The sequence below is a fragment of the Lepisosteus oculatus genome, chromosome 18 (assembly GCF_040954835.1).
Source record: "Lepisosteus oculatus isolate fLepOcu1 chromosome 18, fLepOcu1.hap2, whole genome shotgun sequence".
In the NCBI taxonomy this organism is placed as follows: Eukaryota; Metazoa; Chordata; class Actinopteri; order Semionotiformes; family Lepisosteidae; genus Lepisosteus; species Lepisosteus oculatus.
This window is the reverse complement of record NC_090713.1, coordinates 12,058,676-12,081,355: the sequence shown is the minus strand read 5'-3', so window position 1 is coordinate 12,081,355 and position 22,680 is coordinate 12,058,676. Positions and strand designations below refer to the sequence as shown.

The window sequence follows — 22,680 nt, the reverse complement described above, 5'->3', positions numbered from 1 at the left end:
TTATTTACTAATTTTGTATTTTACTTATTTTCCAATACTCGGATTTAACGTACATTTGAACAATGACGTGTATTTCAAATATTGAACTATGTGAGACATAACATTCAGAAATACAATTGAGAATAGTTTTGTGGTATTTGTTTTGATGATAAATGCTAAGATTTATAAAAACCTAAAGGCGATTAAAATCTATAATCTTTCCACGTCATTAGGAAGTATAATAAGCTCCTGTTTTGTTTAACAATGCTTTAAAAAATAAATATAATTGGTGAGAAAGTAGCTATCCTTAATGATAATTAAAGGACTGGAAGTCAAAGGAAATGATTTACGTTGCTTAATTTGAAAACTTAAGTTATACAGGCAGACGCGATCTGTGCTTTAAGCGTTCCAGGCTGCAGACGGCTCATTCTGTATTACAGAGCTCCGCGCCTCCTCCCTCTCTCAGTGCCGCCGCTTCTCTGACGGAGCGCAGTGGACGGGGAGATATTTTCTCAGACTCTGATTGGGAAAAAAAGACCTATTGATCTTCTTCGTACCATAGGAAAATAGTAGAATATGTTTTTTCTTCGTACCATAGGAAAATAGTAGAATATGTTTTTTTTTCTTTGTGTTTATGAAATTCAAGTGTTTTAAACGTTTGATTAAAAAGTAATTTACAGCGTAAGTTTCCAAGCTGATCACGAGGAAGAAAATCACCTGATTTTTCAACTAAACTAATCTTTTAAAGTCATGCAATTCCTAAGTTAGGCAGGGTCATGTCATTGTTTCTTATTTTTGATTTTTTTATAACTGGTGCCTCCAGTTAAACTGTAGAGATTCTTGTTTGAAGGTGTCGGTGTGTTTTGACTATGGTACCTGTGAGAGTACTGTACTTGTAGTATAGTGAGTAGACATCGCGAGACAACAGAACGAGAGAGTAGAAGGCGGGAATATATGGTGTAAGGGCGTGAATTGTGTAGTTAATAAAATAGTTTAAATAATATAAGAACGGGTCTTTATTTAGATACACAACATTTATGGCGACGAGAGATGAGTGCTTAACGAACTCAAAGCGAGCAGAACACTGCAGGTTTTCGTTCTCTTGCTGGTAGAAACGAACTCTTGAATATTCGGACTGTTCGTTTAGCTTGCGATATGGCAGATATTGCTTATGCCCAGCTCTCTCAAACGCTTCCACTGAACCTCGAAGCTCCGGATTTGTATACGGAATACAAGATATGGATGGAGTCGTACAGATTTTTTTAAATAGCCGTGAGACGTGCTACATTACTGCACTGTATCGGGGCGCCCGTGCAGCGGATTATCGTCAACCTCCCTGGAGAAAAAGGTACTGTAACGCTTACGGCCGACAAGCATTGTGTGTAAGAGCCGGCGTACCAGAGCGGGTGACGTCACCGCCCTTCCCTGTGATAGCAGGACCACAGCTACTGGGCTGTGGAGAGATCTCTCTTTAGCTCACGGGGCTAGGTCGCTGCAGAGAGACGCGGAAGTCCCGGGTTCGAGCCTCCAGTCGGGATGGGGCCGACCAGATGCGGCAAGGGCGCCCGCCTGAGCCCCCGTTGCGTTACAGTACATATGAACAGACTGTAGCTGCCTTAGACACTTACTTTACACTGCGGAGAACTGGCTAAATCGTGTGACTTTGGAGTATTAGAAGCTGACATGTTAAGAGATCAGCTTGTGGAAAAATGTGCACATAAGAGACTGCGTGATAAATTGTTGCAGGAGGAAGGGCTGACTTTAGAAAGAGCTCTTACAGTCGCTAGAATTCATGAAGCAGCTCAAGCAGAATCAAGACACCTGACTACCTTCATCACACACAGGGGTTGTTACCGTTTCAGAAAAGTTCCTTTTGGCTTGTCTAGTGCCTCAGAGGCCTATCAGAAGGCTATGGACTCGATGTTGTGTGCAATGCCTGGTGTTGTATGGTATATGGATGATGTTTTAGTACATGCGGAAAATGAAGAACAAGTAGAACAGAGACTCAGGCAAGTATTCCAAAGATTCCAAGACAGAGGCTTAACTCTAAATAAAGATAAGTGTATCTTTGGCCTGAAAGAGATCGAGATGCTGGGACATTTGGTCACTGCAGAAGGAGTAAAACCCGACCCGAAAAAGGTGACAGCTGTTTGCAGTGCACCGAGACCTGAGAATGTTGCACTTTTGCGCTTGTTCTTAGGCACTTGTGGATTTTTGATGAAATTCATTCCTAATTATGCAGATATATCAGAACCCCTTAGAAAACTAACAAGGAAAGGACATAAGTGGGAATGGACATCGTAAACTGAGAAAGCCTTTGCCAAGTTGAAAAGAGAACTTGTAACTGAACCGTGTCTGGCATACTTATACTAGATGTGCCAACAGTAGTGATCAGTGACGTGAGTCCTGTAGGGCTTGGAGCAGTATTCCTACAAAGACAAGAACATGGACAGAACAAACCAGTGGCATATGCAAGTCGCTCACTTACCCCAACAGAAAGGCATTACTCGCAAATAGAGCGTGAAGCCTTGGGTTGTGTTTGGGCAGTGGAACATTTTAGGATATATTTATGGGGAGGCAAGTTCACACTTCAAACGGATCATACAGTAAACCCCTCATTTATATGTTCAATCCCAAAAAGGCAACATTGTTACCGCCCAGGCTACAAAGACTTGGATTGAGATTACAGCCATATGATTACAAAATTGAACATATAATAGGGAAAACCAATGTCACAGACTCATTCCTTTACCAGACACAGAAGACAGTGGTTATGTAGAAACCTATGTTGATAGAGTGCTTTCAATCAGCACTTATGAACTGCATGCACTGACACTTGAGGAATTTAAACAAGCAACAAACGAAGATGCCACATTGAAATTGTTGATGCCCATAGTGGAAAAAGGACAGTGGCCTAATCCAATTCCAGACGAACTGCAGCCATATCACAGGTGTAGGTTGGAGTTATCTACATATGATGGACTGCTTTTAAGAGGACAGAGGATTGTGTTACCGAAAACTAAAATCAGACAAGCACTGAAAATAGCACATGAGACACATCAGGGTGTGGTTCATACAAAACAGTACCTGAGAAGCAAATTTTACTGGCCTAGCATGGAGAGTGCTGTTGAAAGACTAGTCAGAAATTGTTCCACTTGTGTGTTGAATCTGCCATTGCAGGAGGATCAACCTCTCCAACCACTTGAATTACCACCAAGGCCTTGGATAAAATTGGGCATTGACCTAGTAGGTCCCATTCTGAATGAGTACATATTGACTGTCATAGACTATTATACTTCTTACCCTGAGGCAGTTGTTGTATCAGACATATCTTCAGCCACAGTTATTAGAAACTACCACTAGAGGTAATAACAGATAATGGCAGGCAATTCATAGGACAGTTGTTTGAATCATTTCTGACTAACTGTGGAATTAAACACATCCGTGCATCACCTTCCTATCCGAGAAGTAATGGCAAAATTGAAAGATTTCACAGATACCTGAAAAGGGCCTTGAGAGCAGCTGTGACAGAAGGAAAAATATGGAGAAAGGAACTCCCTAAGATTCTGCTGGCTTATAGATTAACACCTCACAGGGCATCTGGAGAAACCCCAGCGAATCTTCTCTTTGGACGTGATATCCGGACTAAACTACCAAACGTGGAAAAGAAAGAAGAAGAGCCGAGGGACAGTCAAAAGACAAGATATCCATAGACATCATGAGGAGTACACACACAAAATGAAATTATATGCAGACCAGACACATCGAGCAAGAGATCACAACTTCAAGGTCGGTGATGTAGTGTTTGTGGCTGGCCTAGACAACGGTAAATTGGATGCCAAGTTCAAAGACACTAGCTATGTGTTACTGAGAAACACCTCTTGTAACTCTTTTGAGTTAGTGAATGTGGAAAATGGCTCAAAAATAATGAGAAATGTAAAACATCTTCGACACGCTCCTCCATTGGATCTTGATTTTGAATCTGCAGAAACAGAAAATGCTGAGAATACAGGACTTTCTGACGTGGAGGAAGGGCTGAGTCCTCAGACAGTGGAGAGTACATCCGTAGGAGAGCCAGTAACTTTACCCAGAAGTGAAGTAACAACCAGAAGTGGCAGGATTATCAGCTCGTTACAGAGACATTTAAAAATATAGGACTTGCATAGCTCTCCAAATGTTAAATTGCTCTATTTTGTTTATCTATGTAGATGTTGCTTAAACTGCTAGAAATGAGGTGATATTTAGAAGTGACTTAAGTAGAAATTGAACTAAAATTTGAGTTGGTACGCATATAAATATTTGTGAAAAAAAAGTTGAATGTGTTGAATAGAAATGGAAGGTTTTACATACATTTTGTTGTAATAGTTAATAACCGTTTACTGTGTTGATATAGAATTGTTACAATAGTATGGTAAAGTTATGGACTTTAAAAATAACAAAGGAAGGGATGTAGTATAGTGAGTAGACATCGCGAGACAACAGAACGAGAGAGTAGAAGACGGGAATATATGGTGTAAGGGCGTGATATGTGTAGTTAATAAAATAGTTAATATAAGAACGGCTCTTTATTAAGATACACAACAGATATAAAGACGCGGAAATGTGTTATATAGCATTTGATAGTGGTTGCACAAGGAAAACGAAGAAAAAGTAATTTCGTGAGCACGAATTGTAAATCGTTCCCTCGATATAACTTTTTTTCCTACTGATGGCCCCTCCCGGGCTCCGTAACAAAGTGTTATCACTTACATTATTTAAACAAATACCTTTCCCACGTATTTATATGTTTTTTGTACTTCGGAGATAACTTCGGAGGTATCAGACAGTACGCCGTCTTGTACTCTACCATTTCTGTCAATAAGCTTACGTATGTTTTAAATCCAGTCGAGTCTGTTCCTTCTGTAGCCTTGTGTGAATTTATGTAGTTTTCATGTGCATTTTTTGTTGTTTTAGTACAGTATGTGAATATAATGTTAATATTAATACATTCAGGTGAAATACAAGTTATAGTGTAGTTCAGCCAAGGTAAATAAACATAGCAGAAGGGCTTTAGTAGCGTGATGCTAGCTACATTAAGTGACGCTAGCTTGGCAGCACCTTTCAAAATAAAAGTACCCTACCCCTGCTTTAGGAAAAATAAATCCTGGACCAGATAAAGTCACATTTATAGCACAACAACAATTTGTACATCCTTAAAATTGGGTGGAATGTGATACAGAGATGCACAGGTAATAGGAAATTGCCGTTCTTCATTATTTTTTTTCTTTCTTGCAATCTCTTTGGTGTTTTTATATCACTTTCTGCTTGCAAACTGACACAGAGCTGTGCTCTTCTAGACAGGAAAAAGTCTAATTCCTGACAAAACAAAAAATTGTGCCTCTCCAAAAGTAGCTCAAATCTATTCTACAGACCCACAGCTAATAGAAAATCACTATGGTTTTGTCAGATAAGCATCTTTGCAAATGTTGCTGGGGTTTATAAGACCACTTGCTGTTTCCAGACTGGGACCATGCAGTGATGGACAGGGAGTGGTCTCACTCCCCTCCCGACCAAACCAAAATTTGTGCCCATAGCTAATAGAAAATCACCTTGGTTTTGTCAGATAAGTGTCTCTGTCAAAACTGCTGAGGTATGTAGAGCACCTCCTATTACCAGACCGGGACCGTGCAGTGATGAGCAAGGTGTGGTCTCACTCCTGTCATGCCCAAAGAAAAATTTGTGCCTCTTCAAAAATACCTTAAATTTATTCTACAGACCCACAGCTAATAGTTTTTTTTGTCACATAGGGTCTCTGTCACAACTGCTGGGGTTGATAAGACCACCCAGACTGGGACCATGCAGTGATGCACAGGGAGTGGTCTCACTCCCCTCCCAAACAAACAAAAAATTGTGCCTCTCCAAAAGTAGCTCAGATCTATTCTACAGACCCTCACCTAATAGTACATAACCAAGGTTTTGTTATATAAGTGTCTTTGCTAAAGTTGACTTGACCTGGTCCAGGATTTTTTTTTCTAAAGCAGGGTTTAGGCTTTCATTTCATTTTGAAAGGTGCTGCCAAGCTAGTGTCACTTTATGTAGCTAGCTGTACATTACAATTTGGCAGTACTGCTACATTAGCAGTAGGCTGCAGTATGTGTTCCAAAAGCCTAATATACTCACAGATTGATTCAGGTCTGTTTCAGGTGGAGGCACTGCCAAATTAAACGTATCATTTTGTTATGCCACATTAAGAACATTAACATCGGTCACATTAAGAACCTAGGTCATCCCATGTGTTATATACTGTATGAATTTAATGTTGTACCTCTGATTATGGTTTCACTTCTGTGTTGATATTCAGGTACACTTTCACTGCTATAGCACCTGAACCTGTCTGACTCCCATGTTGAGTCTCTTGATCCACCTCTTCTCTAACCTTATTTTGACCTTCAGCAGCCCTGCTGTTGTGTTTAGGGTGAGTTATGTCAGTAAGAAGAGAATTGTACCCAGTGCACTTTCTGCTGGGCCAGAGCCAACTCGTCTTTACAAGACCAGGATAAACACAGTCTCAGGCAGAGGGTCTGTAGAGGGAGTGAGAGTTTGAGGGGTTGGTGAAGAGCAGGATCTCACTAGAATTCCTCTAGTAAAACTGGAGATACTGTAATTGTTTGGGGTGCTATACTGTAAGGGTTCTAGTGAATACAAGCTATATTTTAGTTCAACCAGGTTAAATAAACATGTACTGTGCTCATTAAACTTGAGGGGGTCTGAAGCTACATGTCCCTAGAGTAAAAAGCTGGAGAGCGAGAATCACAGCAGCACTATGGAGAGATCCAGAGTGTACGGATCAACTAGTGAGCTTGGAGGTGTGGGTGAGTTTAAATTCAATAGACAGGGGGAAAAAGGGAGAGATTATCAGGAAAAAAGAGGAACAGAAGGGACTGGATTAGGATTGGTCAAATGTCTGGAGAGGATGAACATAGTGCAAGGCATCCACATTCATTCTCAAAGAAAAAACCCTCAGGATGTGTGGTTGTGTTCCGGCTGCTGTTGTGTTCAGGGTGAGTTATGTTAGTAAGAAGAGAATTGTACCCAGTGCACTTTCTGCTGGGCCAGACCCAGCTCCTCTTCTACAAGAACAGGATTAACACAGTCTCAGGTGGAGGGTCTGTAGAGGAGGAGAGTGTTTGAGGGGTTGGTGAAGAGCAGAATGTCTCTAGAATTCCTCGAGTAAAACTGTAGACTCTTGTCTGAAGGTGTTGGTGTGTTTTGACTATGTTACATGTGGGAGTCTGTGTAGAGGGTCTTTCATGTGTAAAATGTGTGCAGTGTTGTGTAGTTTTGCGAGGGATGAGATTTGTTTAGTTTCATGATCAGTTTCTTTATTCTTTTTATTACTTTTTGTAATAATAATTCTATTATTGCTTAATATAATTATGAATTATTTTTTGTGGTGTTATAGTTAAAACCCTGTTTTTTTTTTCTTCAAATGGTTTATTTTCTTTAGATGGGAAAGTTGTTTTTCTCAAAATATCTACAAACATCAAAATATCCAGTCCACTTACTCCAGTATTGGTCATTTACATTTGGGATTAATAAACCATTTGAAGAAAAACAACAACACTGTAACTAACTAAAATAACTATAAGAAGATGACATCATAATAAAATATAATAATAAATGTGAAGCAATTTTTATTATGGTTAAAAGTCAAAGTCTCTCTATTTCTGTTTCCCATTTCCAGTCACTGTAGCTCCGTGTGTCTCCCTGTTTCCCACTGTCTCCCTTCCTGAAAATTTCTTCTCATCTTTCTTCTTCCTCCTGGAACCCAAATTTTGATGCAGCTGTTATCTTCATCATCCTCATCAATGGACACTCTGAGATGGATAATGACATGAAGTTGTATATTGCTGCTGAGCTTGGTGTTGTAGTGACGACTTGGAAAGAAAGATGTGGAAGAGCTGTGCAGATGTTCAGCTGTGCTCCTGTCTTTTTGTCTGCAGGATGGAGAGATGTGGACTAACAGAGAGATGTTATGAAGATCTGGCCTCTGCTCTTCAGTCTCAACACTCCAGTCTGAGAAAACTCTATCTGACTGGCAATAACCTGGGGGATTCAGGAGTGAAACTGTTGTCTGCAGCTCTGAGGGATCCCAACTGTAAATTAACAAAACTGTGGTAAGTGAACACTGGTGATTTTTGTGTTTTTTTATGTGCTAATGCTGAGACACAACATTTGCTTTTTCACATGCATCAAAAAATGAACACCTAGGAAGTACAAAACGAGAAAGATAAAAAACTGCTACGTGATTTTATACAAGTTGTTGTGTGTGGTTTCTTTGTTAACATCTCATTACATATTAACATGACATATTAGACATCTCAACATGCAATCTTTCCCACTTTGCCCATCTTTTTTACACATACTGTATATAGGGATGCAGCCATTTAAAATGCACGGAGTACACTGCGGTAAAACAAGGAATCACCTTGTAAAACTGCCAGGTGGAGCTAATAAAGCTTAACGTCTTACAGTATGTACAGCATTTGAGCTGTCACCAGAAAACACACAGTTTCGAATCCCGATCACTGCTGAAGGACAGTCTTTTTCCAATTAAGAATTTAAGTTGTATACTCTTTAGATTTTTAATAATTTTAAGCTGTGTATTACAGCATGTTAATCATTAAACATTAAAAAGTTGGTATATTTTATAAAAGCAAGATTACTCAGTTGGACAAAAGTACACAACCTTCCACCTGCATCATAAATATTTTAATTATGCAGAAATATTTTATGCATCAAAGTCTTTACGGAAGATATTACTAATAGTATTACTAATGAATGACCTTGGATAAGCTGTAAACTCAATGTATTACCGTGGTCCACTTTCTTTGTAACCATCTTTGTAAACGAAAAGACTTTATTTTTTAATTGACAAAAAGTAACACCAGAGCACTTCTGATCACGTATTCATTTCCAATCATACAAATTAAGTTTTGAAAATCTCTGATTCACCATGCCTTTCACATGCACATAAACGATATTAATTTAGGAACATAAACATATTATGTAAACTGTATATGGCTGGTATTGGTAGTTTAAGTAAAAAATACACACCAGTATTCATAAACATTTTAAGTATCAAAGTCTTACATGTGATTATTTTGGAAACGTTTTTATGTGCCTGTTCTGACTATACTAAGTTTATATACATTGTAGAAAATTATAGTGTTTGAACATTTTCTGTGAATATGCTCGTTATCACAGTAAAAACATGCATACTTTTTAGAATTTGATTAATAGGGAAAATAATATGGAATTGCTTATCTAAAGAGATTAATAACGATATAATTATATTCATATACTATAGCTCAAATTATCACAGTAGTACACTTTCTTTGGAAATGTCTGTATCAGTTTCACTCCTTCCCATGTAATTACTTCTGTGGCCTAATGGTTTAGGCATGTGCTTTATTTACTCCCATTACCCCCATTTTGATTAAAATCACAAACGCGTGTTTAATTAAATGCCTTTATTGATTCACAATCTGACAATGCATTGTAAATCATTATCTTTGTCTTTTAAGTTCCTTAGGTAACTTTAAGCATAGCTTTCTCATCATTTAAATTTATTTTTCATACCATCGTTAAACACAGCAGGAGCGTAATATATTTCCTAATGGGATCACACGTGGGAAAATTAGATTGGAATCATTTTTATTTTTTTAATAAATTTGAGAAAAGTGTCATCTATACAAAAAAGTTGTATTTATTTAATACCACTTGATAGTTATATTAATAGAGATAAGAATTAAAGTTGTATACTGTTTAGACTTTTAATCATTGTAAACTTTATTACAGCATGTTAAGCATTAAACGTGAAAAAGTTGGTATATTTTATAAAAGCAAGATTGCTCAGTTTTACAAACGTACACAACCTTTCACCTTCATCATAAATATTTTAATTATGCAGAAATACTGAGATGGTTAATTTTAGTAAATATGTTGACAAATATCTGAAGTTTTACAAGAAAAAGTTGTATCCAGCTGTGAATCAGCTACGTGACCTTGCCCCCTTGAAATTGTGGGAAAGAGGTTTAGTGGGCAGTTTAGTGACCATAGTGTGTTTTAATACACTGTATAGTATAACAGTATAAAACTTGTTTTTTTATGTTTGTAAATGCTATTCTTGCAAGTACATTCTGTACAGTGTGCTTCTCTGTGTTAGCTGGTGGGCAAACGTTTGAGGTGAAAATTCATCCACAAGGAGTGTACCTTTAAAGCAGAGAAGACCGCACCAAACGTTTTCGGCTCTGTATGTCACTCAAGACATTTCTCTTTGACACTTTCTTTAGTCATAGAGGTGGGAAGATGCCTCCCCCTTCCCTCTGCCTGCCTCACCTGTTCCCATTTAAACCATTTTAGTGGTTTCATTAGTGACAAAGGCTAAACTTTCTTGGAATAATGTCTTTTATGTTTTGCAAAAAACTGACTTGCTTTAACAAAATATATTTACAAATCATTTTCCCTGGCAATCAACCTAAATGCCCATCGCCTCTTTTTACACTTGTTAAAAAGAACATTTCAATGTTAATGCAACACGGAAGGCGTTATTAATAATGTAGCACTTTCGGGCTCACCTGAGTATGCAGCTGAAATGTCACTGTTTAAATGAATAAGAAATTAGATTGCTCATAAATCTAATAACTAATTCTGCATAAACATAACGTAATTGCTCTGCGAAAATGCTCTTTTTCCTGTCCATTTAAAGTTATACTGTGCAGTGGGGGATGGTGCGCTATTTTGTCAGCAACCTGCTAAACTGCTCAACACATGTAGAAAACATGATTTTATTTCTGTACGGAATGCGCGGAAAGTGTTTCAAAAGTTTAATTAAGAAGTAAAAAGAACTTACAGCTTACACAAAGACTCAAACTACAGTATGAAAATACGAGTGTTTCGGAAAAAAAGGACATTTGATTGCTGATTTCCTTATATTTATTTTAAAAATGCCTTATTTATTCACAATCTGACAATGCAAGACAGAACAAAAGCATCTGTGAAATCACATTCCTGAATGTCCCCCACTGCACTCAACAATCTTAGGAAGAACACAAAACAGCCTGTTTTTTGCCTAATCTGTCTGCTGCTAAAAAATCACGCCCGTCTTTTTAATAGTAGCAGATAGATCAGCTAATAAAGGAAGAAAACAATTATCTGCTGTTTGCTGCTGAGGCTGGGAGAGAAAATCTTCTCTATAACTCTTCAGTTTACAGAGCAATTTCACCAGAGCCTCACATTGTCCAAAAATACTCTTCTTGTGTCAAATTTTTTGTTTGGCAGGATTTGAGCTACAGTATATGAATACAACTATATCGCTATTAATTTGTTTTGGATACACGATTCCATATTATATTCCTTAGTAATCAAATTCTAAAAAGTATGCGTTTTTTTACTGCGATAACAAGCTTAAGTATTCGCAGAAAAGGTTAAAACATTATTACTTTTTCTGAAGTATATACAGTAAACTTACAGATGAAAATGCCATTACCATTCAAAATGCATGGTACATACCCGTACCGCACGCACACGGCGTACTACGGTATGTGATTGGCTGGCCAAAATGACTGACAGGGGCACGTGTGGTGCATTGGTCGGTATTGAAAAGATTTAATCATTTAATCTCTGTACTGTGTATGTTTTAATCTGCTTAGTATTAAATATTTCTATGGAATTTTACAACTAAAGGGAAATTTTAGTAGTTGAGCACAAAAAGAAGAGGAGCATAATGCATCTTATGATCATAAACAATATTAATTTAGGAACATAAACATATTATGTAAACTGTATATGGCGGGTATTCCACTTTCTCCCTAAAAATTTTAAGCATCAGAGTCTTACATGTGGTTATTTCGGAAATGTTTTTATGCGCTCCTTCTGACCATATTAAGTTTATATACTTTGTGAAAACTGATAGTGTTTTAACCTTTTCTGCAAATACGCTCGTTATCGGAGTAAACAAAAGCATACTTTTAGAATAGGGATTAATAGGGAATATAATATGGAATTGCGTATCTACAGAAATTAATGAAGATATAATTATATTCATGTACTGTAGCACAAACTGTAGGATAAGACTATCGATATGTGTACTGCTGTTCCAGTGCTTTATTCTCATGTGATTGTGTTTGTGGCATGATGACTTATATGCCTAGGGTTGAGTGTTCAAACCCACCTATCACCATGAGTTTTCTTTTAACAAATAAACATTTCTTTTGAACAACTAAAATAGCAAATATTATGGACACTATGTTGACGTTTTTTATATTTCTAAATATCACAACATGTTCGAAGCCAAGACATTTATTAATAACAACGAACAATTTCAAACTGCTACTGATATCATTACTGACAATAAATATTATCGATACTATTTTGTCATTACAAACATGTATGCCATACGGCTTCCGTGTTACCGAAGCTAAAAGTTTAGCCTTTGTCACTAATGTAACCACTAAATAAAGACATTAATATAGAAATCCCCACGTTACGAACTGTATATGGCTGGTATTGGAATTTTAAAGAAAAAATAAAAAGTAAATACATATAAGAAAGACAAGCAGTTAGAAGTGCTACCAAAATTAGAAAATGAAGCAGATACAGACAATACGTCTTCTGAAATGAAAGGTTTTGAGGTTAGATTTAAATGCACTCAGGGTAGGTGGCTGGTATTGGTATTTTAAAGAAAAAATACACACGAGTATTCCACTTTCTCCCTAAACATTTTAAGCATCAAAGACTTACATGTGGTTATTTCAGAAACGTTTTTATGTGCTCCTTCTGTCCATATCAACCTTAATATTTGAATATTAAATATGTTAAAAAAGTGAATCCTGTTTTTTTATGGTCTGTAGCTCAAATCCTGCTTAACTAAAAATTAAACACAAGAAGAGTATTATTGGACAATGTTGTGAGGCTAAAGAAATCAATAACGATATTAATTCAAAGATCTAAATATATTTAACACATACGCCTGACATTAGAGGCTGTGTCTGCTCGCCTGCACGGTGACGTCACCGTCTTTCCATCTGATCGCTACAGTAGCAGGAACCTGTACTGTGTGGATCCCTTTAGATCTCCCTTCAGATTTCAAAGGTTATTAATAATATCTTCAGTGTCGCATTAACATCGGAATGTTCTTCCAAGTGTAGAAAGAGGCGATACGCAACGTGTCTTCTTCATACATTTTCAGTTTACAGACCGTACAAGATAATTTATTATGAATAATGTCTTCCGTATCGCATTAAAATTGGAACACTTTTCACAGGTGTAAATCCACCTATTTTCTAACCGCTTTATCCAAGACAGGTAACAGTTTCACCCCTCCCTCTTCCCCCTGCCTGCCTGACTTTCTTTTTAACCCTTCTGTGCCCGAATCGCAGCAGGTGAGAAAGAAAAAAAGTGAAACTTGGAGCGTAAACAAAGATTTCTCTAGTTCCTAGTTTCTCTATGTTCCCTTTAAAATAAACTATTATTCCACAATGCCCTGTACTACATGGCCGGTAGGGAAACTAAAGGGAAACTTTAGTAGCTGAGCATAAAAAGAAGAGGAGCATAAAGTGTTTGATGGTCATAAACGATATTAATTTAGGAACTGTATCAGAGATATTTTTTTAACTGCACTGCATCGGAGAGAATGAGTATAGCTTGTGGGAAATATATTTTTCCTGCATCAAAGTTTAACTTGTTCAGAGCGCCCTATATTACAAACTCCAAGCGTTTAATTTTGAGCTGAAGACCCTCATACCTAAAGAAGGCTTCACAGCCGAAACGTTGCATTTTCTCTCTTCTCTTTTCAGCTTGGAATAAACCTATTACTTGTTCCTTTTATTTTTATTTTACTTTAATTTTGTAAACTTAACACGCATTCCGTACAGAAATAAAATCATGTTTTCTACAGCTGTTAAGCAGATTAGCAGGTTACTGACAAAATAGCGCACAGTCCATCACTGTCCAGTGATATAACTTTCATATAAACAAGATCTAATACCTGGTGCACTCCAGGTGTAAATTCAAAAAGCCTGAATTACGTACTATGCTTATGTCTGCGAAACACCTGATCATCTACAGTACTGTGACGCTTTCAGTGCCTTGTGTATATTCTAATCGCAGTGGGGGCAGGGTGTATGGGACAGGTTTAGGCTGAAATTTAATTGGTGATCTGTATTCTTCACACCTGAAACACTGTTTTCTCTGAAAGCGTTTTCTTCCTTGTTTAGCTGATCTTTTGCTGCCTGCGCATGCTTACACAGCTCCCTGTGTGAATTATCATACTTGACTGAGAAAGCTTTAGAGAACTTAACATTTTTATTATTTTTTTTTAACATTTTATTAATTTTTCACTTAAGTGTATGGAGGAGTGTCAGCTGTCAATGAGAGCCCCCCCTCTTAGGCTGGGCAAACGATATTTTTTAAATTAAGGCAAATGAAAATGAAGGATGTTAAAGTGCTAGAGGTGTAAAAAATTAAAAATACACATGAGCAAAAAGTTTTAGAAATGGAGCACGTGAAAGGATTTGTAAATATATTTTGTTAAAGGAAGTCAGTTTTTCCGCAACACGTAAAAAACATTTTTCCAAGAAAGGTTAGCCTTTGTCACTAATGAAACCACTAAATAAAGACATAAATATAGAAATCTTAAGCTTTTTTTGATTCAATGTTGGTAGCAGGATGAACTGTCAGGTTGAGCTAAGTGTATATTTTGTCGCAGAGTTGCTGCAAGATGTTAACAGTGAAAAAAGGTATTTAGAAATGAGTTATTTCAAGAAGAAAATTTTCAGAATAATTGCAAATCTAGCAGGATAGAGAAAGCACAGAAAATAGGCAGTTAGATGATCAGATTAGGATGAAAAGCCGTTTAGCAAAGAGGGTGTGAGAAGAGTGACAAACTAGTATATTTTTTTCTGAACCAGGGAAAATCTGATCATGTTTCTCTATAACAATAATAAAAAGCTTTATTTTATATATAAATATATTAAATTATACCCAGCTGGCAGCTGGGTGATGCAGTGGTGGCCTGGCACGGTGAGGTGCGCTGGCAGCTGTGTGGTGTGACGCAGTGGTGGAAATGTTCACCATGTTTCACCATGCTGAAAATGTTTGTACCAGACTTTTTTTAGGCCTGTTTAATTGTGTCTGAAGTCTGATGTTGTAAATTTTATTGTTAAAAAGATCCATGAAAATGTCACTACTAAAGTTAGCTGGTACTGTTGGTATTGTAAATGGCAAGTAGAGCTCATATTTTAGATTTTGTGTAGTTGCTAGCGTTGAACTGTGTGTTGGATGCACATGAATATATTCATTATATGCCAGCGCACCTCACCGTGCCAGGCCACCACTGCGTCACAACAAACAGCTGCCAGTGCACCTCTACATACCCGACCACCACTGCATCACACAGCTGCCAGCGCACCTCACCGTGTCAGGCCACCACTGCGTCACACCACATAGCTGCCAGCGCACCTCACCATGCCAGGCCATCACTGCGTCACACAACACAGCTGCCAGCGCATGTAACCGTGCCAGGCCACCACAGCGTCACACCACACAGCTGCCAGCGCACCTCACCGTACCAGGCCACCACTGCGTCACACCACACAGCTGCCAGCGCACCTCACCGTGCCAGGCCACCACTGCGTCACACCACACAGCTGCCAGCGCACCTCACCGTGCCAGGCCACCACTGCATCACACCACACAGCTGCCAGCGCACCTCACCGTGCCAGGCCACCACTGTGTCACACCACACAGCTGCCAGCGCACCTCACCGTACCAGGCCACCACTGCGTCACACCACACAGCTGCCAGCGCACTTCACCGTGCCAGGCCACCACTGCGTCACAACACACAGCTGTCAGCTTACCTCACCGTGCCAGGCCACCACTGCATCACACAGCTGCCAGCGCACCTCACCGTGCCAGGCCACCACTGCGTCACAACACACAGCTGCCAGTGCACCTCTACATACCCGACCACCACTGCATCACACAGCTGCCAGCGCACCTCACCGTGCCAGGCCACCACTGCATCACATAGCTGCAAGCGCACCTCACCGTGCCAGGCCACCACTGCATCATACAGCTGCCAGGGCACCTCACCGTGTCAGGCCACCACTGCGTCACACCACATAGCTGCCAGCGCACCTCACCATGCCAGGCCATCACTGAGTCAGAGATTAAATAAAACCTCACTCACACCAAACAAATTTATATTTCTAAATATCACAACATGATCGAATTTAAGTCATTTTAATAACAATGAATAGTCACCTAGGCGTTACAATATAAACATTTATATTGATTTAAATAACGTTTTGATTTAAATCGCAAATGCGGGTTTAAATATATGTGTTTTTTGATTCACAATCAGAGAAATGCAACATAAATTGATATCTTTGTCTTCTAAGTATCTTAATAAACTTTCAGCATAACTTTCTCCCCGTTTAGATTTATTTTGGGATCAAACGTGGAAAGATTAGATTGTAATCGTTTTTATTTTTTAAATACATTTTAGAAAAGTGTAATCTATACTAAAAAGCTGTACACCACCTGCTATAAAGATACATATTGTAATACTTTCGGGTTCGGATAGGACAGACACAAGAACTCAGACTTGCGGAGTTAAAGCAAGTTAAAGCCTTGATTTTATATACCACCTTTAAAAGTGGCATCTCAAAGCAAAGTAAATACCCAACACTGATTGTACCCATCTGTCATGCTAATAAAGCAGCTTGAATTGAATTGGGGGGGGGTATATTTGCTTTGTGTATAAAGTACATTGTGAATTTTTTCACAGCCTTCACTTTGTCGTTTTTATGCCATTTTTTGACCACCCACGAATATTCCTATGTCCGTATCTTCGCAAGGGAATCAGTGCGACTTTTAATACTAATTAAATGACCGTGGGCACTTTCCACCCCCTCTACATTCTCAGAGTAGAACAGACTAACCTTCTAATGAAAGACGGTCCACCCCCCACGGACAGGAAAAGTGCCCACAGGCACTTAAACTTAATATGGTCAGTAACAGTAAACAGTAACATGGTCAGAAGGAGCTCATACAAACGTTTCCGAAATAACCACATGTAAGACTCTGATGCTTAAAATGTTTCGGGAGAAAGTGGAATACTGGTGTGTATTTTTTCTTTAAACTACCAATACCAGCCATATACAGTCTGTAACGTTGGGATTTCTATATGTCTTTATTTAGTGGTTACATTAGTGACAAAGGCTAAACTTTTAGCTTCAGTAACGTGTACATATCTCCCCTTTTTATAAAACGACATGGTTGAAAACTATTCCAGAGCCACTGTTGTTTCATCAGTGAAAAGTACATCATGAAATGCCTCTCCCTGTTCAATCCACTGGAAAAAAGAAAAGGAGCATAAAGCTTCTGATGGTCATAAACGATATTCATTTAGGAGCAGCATCACAGGTATGTTTTTAACTGCACTGCATTGGAGAGAATACCATAGTGTGTTTTTTTTTTTACTCCCTGGCGGAAACTGGCTTCCAGAAGAATCAGTATGGCTCAGAGATTAAATAAAACTTCACTCGCACCAAACAAATGTATATTTCTAAATATCACAACATGATCGAATTTAACTCATTTTAATAACAATGAATAGTCACCTATGCGTTACAATATAAACATTTATATTGATTTAAATCGCGTTTAAATCACCTTTATTTAAAACCCATAAATAAAGCTGATACTGTTTAGACTTTTAATTATTTAAAACTGTATTAAAGCAGCACAATACACAATGCAACGTAAATCGCTATCTTTGTCTTCTGTGTAATAATGTTCACCTCTCTGTCCAGCAAATTTACAATAGTAATAATAATGAACTTTATTGTATATGGCGCCTTTAAAGGTGGCTTCTCAAAGCGCTTTACAGGTTAAAAACAATACTGTTAGGCTGGGAAAACGATTTTTTTTTAAGAAATACAAAATGAGATATAATGATGTGTTCCGGCTTAGACATTAACGAAGAGCATAACGCGTGTACTGTATACACTGCAAGTACAACACCCCTCTCTGCAGGAGTGCTGGCTGTGACGAATTGAACCGGTTTCACGGGTATTTTCAAAGTAGGAGGCGAGATTTCCAGCGAAAGACACCCCCCCCCCCAAAAAAAAAACCCAGTAAGTACAGTACTTACTAGTTAAAGGCTAGGCTCCTCAATGAAATCGCTTTAACATGCTAATGCATTGGTGTAACAGTCCGGGCGTGGCAAGCTTCTAATTTCAACCCGACTACGGCGAAAGGAACCCTTCTTTCATTAGAAGACAATGAACATATTTTAGCCCTGAATGAATTAATAGCAAACATGGTTTACATAAAAGACATTTTTCCAAGAAAGTTTAGCCTTTGTCACTAATGAAACCACTAAATAAAGACATAAATATAAAAATCTTAAGATTTTTAAAATACATGACTTTGCTAAAATTTATTTGAAAATAAAAACAATTACAACCGCCAGGGGAGGGAGAGAACAGGGGAGGGATGTTGGTTTTGCATAAGGGGCGGGGCTATGGAAATTAGGTCTGTTTGGGAATGTGTAGTTACATGTTCTGGCTGTTTGTGAATTATCGTTGTTGAGTATGGAGTGTTGAGGTATTGATTTTGTGTAATGCTTTATGTTGAAAATTGAGGTGGATTTTGTTTATGATAAACAGGATAAACTGGGATGGGAGGAAGGTTTGGTTTTGCATAAGGGGCGGGATTATGATAATTGGAGGACTTTGCGAGAGTAAAATGGTTTGATATTGTAACGCTTACGGCCGACAGGCACTGTGTAAGAGCCGGCGTACCAGAGCAGGTGACGTCACCGCCCTTCGCTGTGATAGCAGGACTACAGCTACTGGGCTGTGGAGAGATCTCTCTTTAGCTCACGGGGCTAGGTCGCTGTAGAGAGACGCGGAAGTCCCAGATTCGAGCCCCGGACAGTGTGGGGCCGACCTGATGCTGCAAGGGCGCCCGCCTGAGCCCCCATTGCGTTACAATATATTTGATTTTGTATTGTGGTTGTTATCTATGTTTTTGGTTGGTATTATGTTTATATGGTTGTTTTTGTTGGTTGGTTGTTATTATGGTTATTAATAATACGATCTATAGTTGAAATCTGAGCCTAAATAAAAAGAAAAAGCAAGTGATTAGGTTTATGAGCAATCTAATTACTTATTCGTTTAAAACGCTATATAAAATAAAGTTTATTATTAATTTGCTGGACAGAGCGGTGAACATTATTATGCATAAGACTAAGATAACGATCCTGATCAGTTTAGAAATCTGTGTACGCTGTAGGGTTTTTACTTCTTAAACTTTTAAAATACACGTTTTGAATAGAAAGAAATCCTCTTCCTGGTACAGTATGTATAGGAAACCAGCACGTCTTTTTTCTCCAATCAGAGGGGTGTCAGATGGTGTCAGCCAATCACCATTCTGAAGCCCTACCATAATCTCTGGTATGGGGAGACCCCAGAATTCTGTCCCATAGTTTAGACAGATGATAGATACTTTTATTGATCCCGTGAGGGAAATAAAGTAAATCATTTTCATTTTAGGAAATTATTAAACGCTCGGTTAAAAGCAAAGGAGATTGTCTGTTATAGTGGACATAAAAACAAGAGTTCGCTGGCATTATATCCTAGAACAGTGGTTCTCAAACTTTTTGGACCAAGTACCACCCCTAATCCAACCAAAGCATCCAAGTACCACCTACTCTACAAGTCATCATCTCATAGAACAGAATTAATTTTTCGAGCCTTGATACAATTCACAACAGTCTAAAAGATTTTAAATCGTCAGGCATTTTCTTGACGGCAAAGGTCTCGCGGTGGATGTTGCAATGAAACCATTAATTTCTGGAGCAACCTCTCTAATTCGTGCAACTACACCGCTGTGTCGGCTTGTCATTGCTCTAGCACCGTCTGTACAAACTCCGACACATTAGCTCCACATTAACTCTGATACAGTAGCTTTTTTAAAATACAATTGGTCACTTGCGTCCATAGTACGCATTCCTATAGAGTGGTATAGAATTACAGAGTATCTCTTGTGTCCACTGAAGTATTAGCGTGCACTGTACCGTAGTACCTAGGCTGCGTATTCGACACGTATAAAAATACAAAATATGAAAACCTGTCCTGATTTTTTCAGCGCACACAACACAGTTCCACGGTCATTTGGCGTACCACCTGGCGGCACTCCACGTACCACTGCCGGTACGCGTACCACAGTTTGAGAACCACTGTCCTAGAAGACACAGACCGGTGCCAGACCGGGAGAATGCCGGCAGCGTAAAAGAAAATGCTGGATGAACTAGGGATTGGACAGTTTCCAAGTGCTTATACAATCGATGGAAATGTTTAAATAAATGTGCAAAAGAAATAAACAAAATAATAATTTATTTCTTTATCATATTGGCTAGCTAATGTCCTCTCTTTGCTAGTTAGTGGCTTTTTTTCTGCGTTGGGTAGCAACGGGTGACTGTTCTCAGGCAGAAGATGTAAACATTTCCGTTAATTTCCGTGTTAAATAATTTTTTTAAATTAAAATTCATTCTATACAGCAATCGCATATTTGGGTACCGTTTCATAAAACTTTCATGCTTAAAATGTTTAGGGAGAAATGGAAGACTGGTGTGTATTTTTTCTTTAAACTACCAAGACCAGCCATACACAGTACAGTTTACGTACATACAGTAATGTTTATGTTCCTAAATTAATATAGTTTATGACCTTCAGATGCGTTATGCTCCTCTTCTTTTTATGCTCAGCTACTAAAATTTCCCTTTAGTGGTAAAATTCCATATAAATATTCAAAACTAAGCGGATTAAAATGTGCACAGTAAAGACATTAAATGATTAAATCTTTGCACTACCAACCAATGCACCACGAGTGCCCCTGTCAATCACTTGCCGCAGTGCCCTGCGGTGGCTTGTGGGTAGTTTACCGTACTGCGGGTTTGTACCGCACATTTTGAATGGCTGCTTCAAACTAGATGCGCCAACAGTAGTGATCAGTGACGCGAGTCCTGTAGGGCTTGGAGCAGTATTGCTACAAAGACAAGAACATGGACAGAACAAACCAGTGGCATATGCAAGTCGCTTACTTACCCCAACAGAAAGGCATTACTCGCAAATAGAGTGTGAAGCCTTGGGTTGTGTTTGGGCAGTGGAACATTTTAGGACATATTTATGGGGAGGCAAGTTCACACTTCAAATGGATCATAAACCCCTCAACACCTCTTGTAACTCTTTTGAGTTAGTGAATGTGGAAGATGGCTCAAAAATAATGAGAAATGTAAAACGTCTTCGACACGCTCCTCCATTGGATCTTGATTTTGAATCTGCAGAAATAGAAAATGCTGAGAATACAGGACTTTCTGACGTGGAGGACTCAGACAGTGGAGAGTACATCCGTAGGAGAGCCAGTAACTTTACCCAGAAGTGAAGTAACAACCAGAAGTGGCAGGGTTATCAGGAAACCGGCTCGTTACAGAGACATTTAAAAATATAGGACTTGCACAGCTCTCCAAATGTTAAATTGCCCTATTTTGTTTGTGTTATCTATGTAGATGTTGCTTAGACTGCTAGAAATGAGGTGATATTTAGAAGTGACTTAAGTGAACTAAAATTTGAGTTGGTACGCATAGAAATTGTTGTAAAATGTGTTGAATAGAAATGGAAGGTTTTACATACATTTTGTTGTAATAGTTAATAACCGTTTACTGTGTGTTGATATAGAATTGTTACAATTGTATGGTAAAGTTATGGACTTTAAAAATAACAAAGGAAGGGATGTAGTATAGTGAGTAGACATCGCGAGACAACAGAACGAGAGAGTAGAAGGCGGGAATATATGGTGTAAGGGCGTGATCTGTGTAGTTAATAAAATAGTTAAAATAATATAAGAACGGCTCTTTATTAAGATACACAACAGATATAAAGATGCGGAAATGTGTTATATAGCGTTTGATAGTGGTTGCTCGGAGCCTGGGATAATGCTGGCATTTTAGAAACTTTCTACATGCGTGCGAATACCGTGACACAAGGAAAACGAAGGAAAAAGTAATTTTGTGAGCACGAATTGTAAATCGTTCCCACGATATAACTTTTTTTCCTACTGATGGCCCCTCCCGGGCTCCGTAACAAAGTGTTATCACACTTAAATTATTTAAACGAATACCTCTCCCACGTGTCTCTGTCAAAACTGCTGAGGTATGTAGAGCACCTCCTATTACCAGACTGGGACCGTGCAGTGATGAGCAAGGTGTGGTCTCACTCCTGTCATGACCAAAGAAAAATGTGTGCCTCTTCAAAAATACCTTAAATTTATTCTACAGACCCACAGCTAATAGAAAATCACCTTGTTTTTGTCATATTGGGTCTCTGTCACAACTGCTGGGGTTGATAAGACCACCCAGACTGGGACCATGCAGTGATGCACAGGGAGTGGTCTCACTCCCCTCCCAAACAAACAAAAAATTGTGCCTCTCCAAAAGTAGCTCAAATCTATTCTATAGACCCTCACCTAATAGTACATAACCATGTCTTTGCTAAAGTTGACTTTACCTGGTCCAGGAATCTTTTTTCTTAAGCAGGGTTTAGGCTTTCATTTCATTTTGAAAGGTGCTGCCAAGCTAGTGTCACTTTAT

General features: G+C 38.6%; 1 protein-coding gene across 1 annotated transcript in view; it reads left to right on the top strand.

Annotated features, from left to right (window-relative positions):
* The window catches only part of LOC138223970 (NACHT, LRR and PYD domains-containing protein 12-like), a 514,121-nt gene that overhangs the window by 120,376 nt on the left and 371,065 nt on the right, over positions 1–22,680 (top strand). The window contains exon 11 of the mRNA XM_069180151.1: positions 7,962–8,135. Coding sequence (XP_069036252.1) covers positions 7,962–8,135 — 174 coding nt within the window. The remainder of the gene's footprint in view (positions 1–7,961; positions 8,136–22,680) is intronic.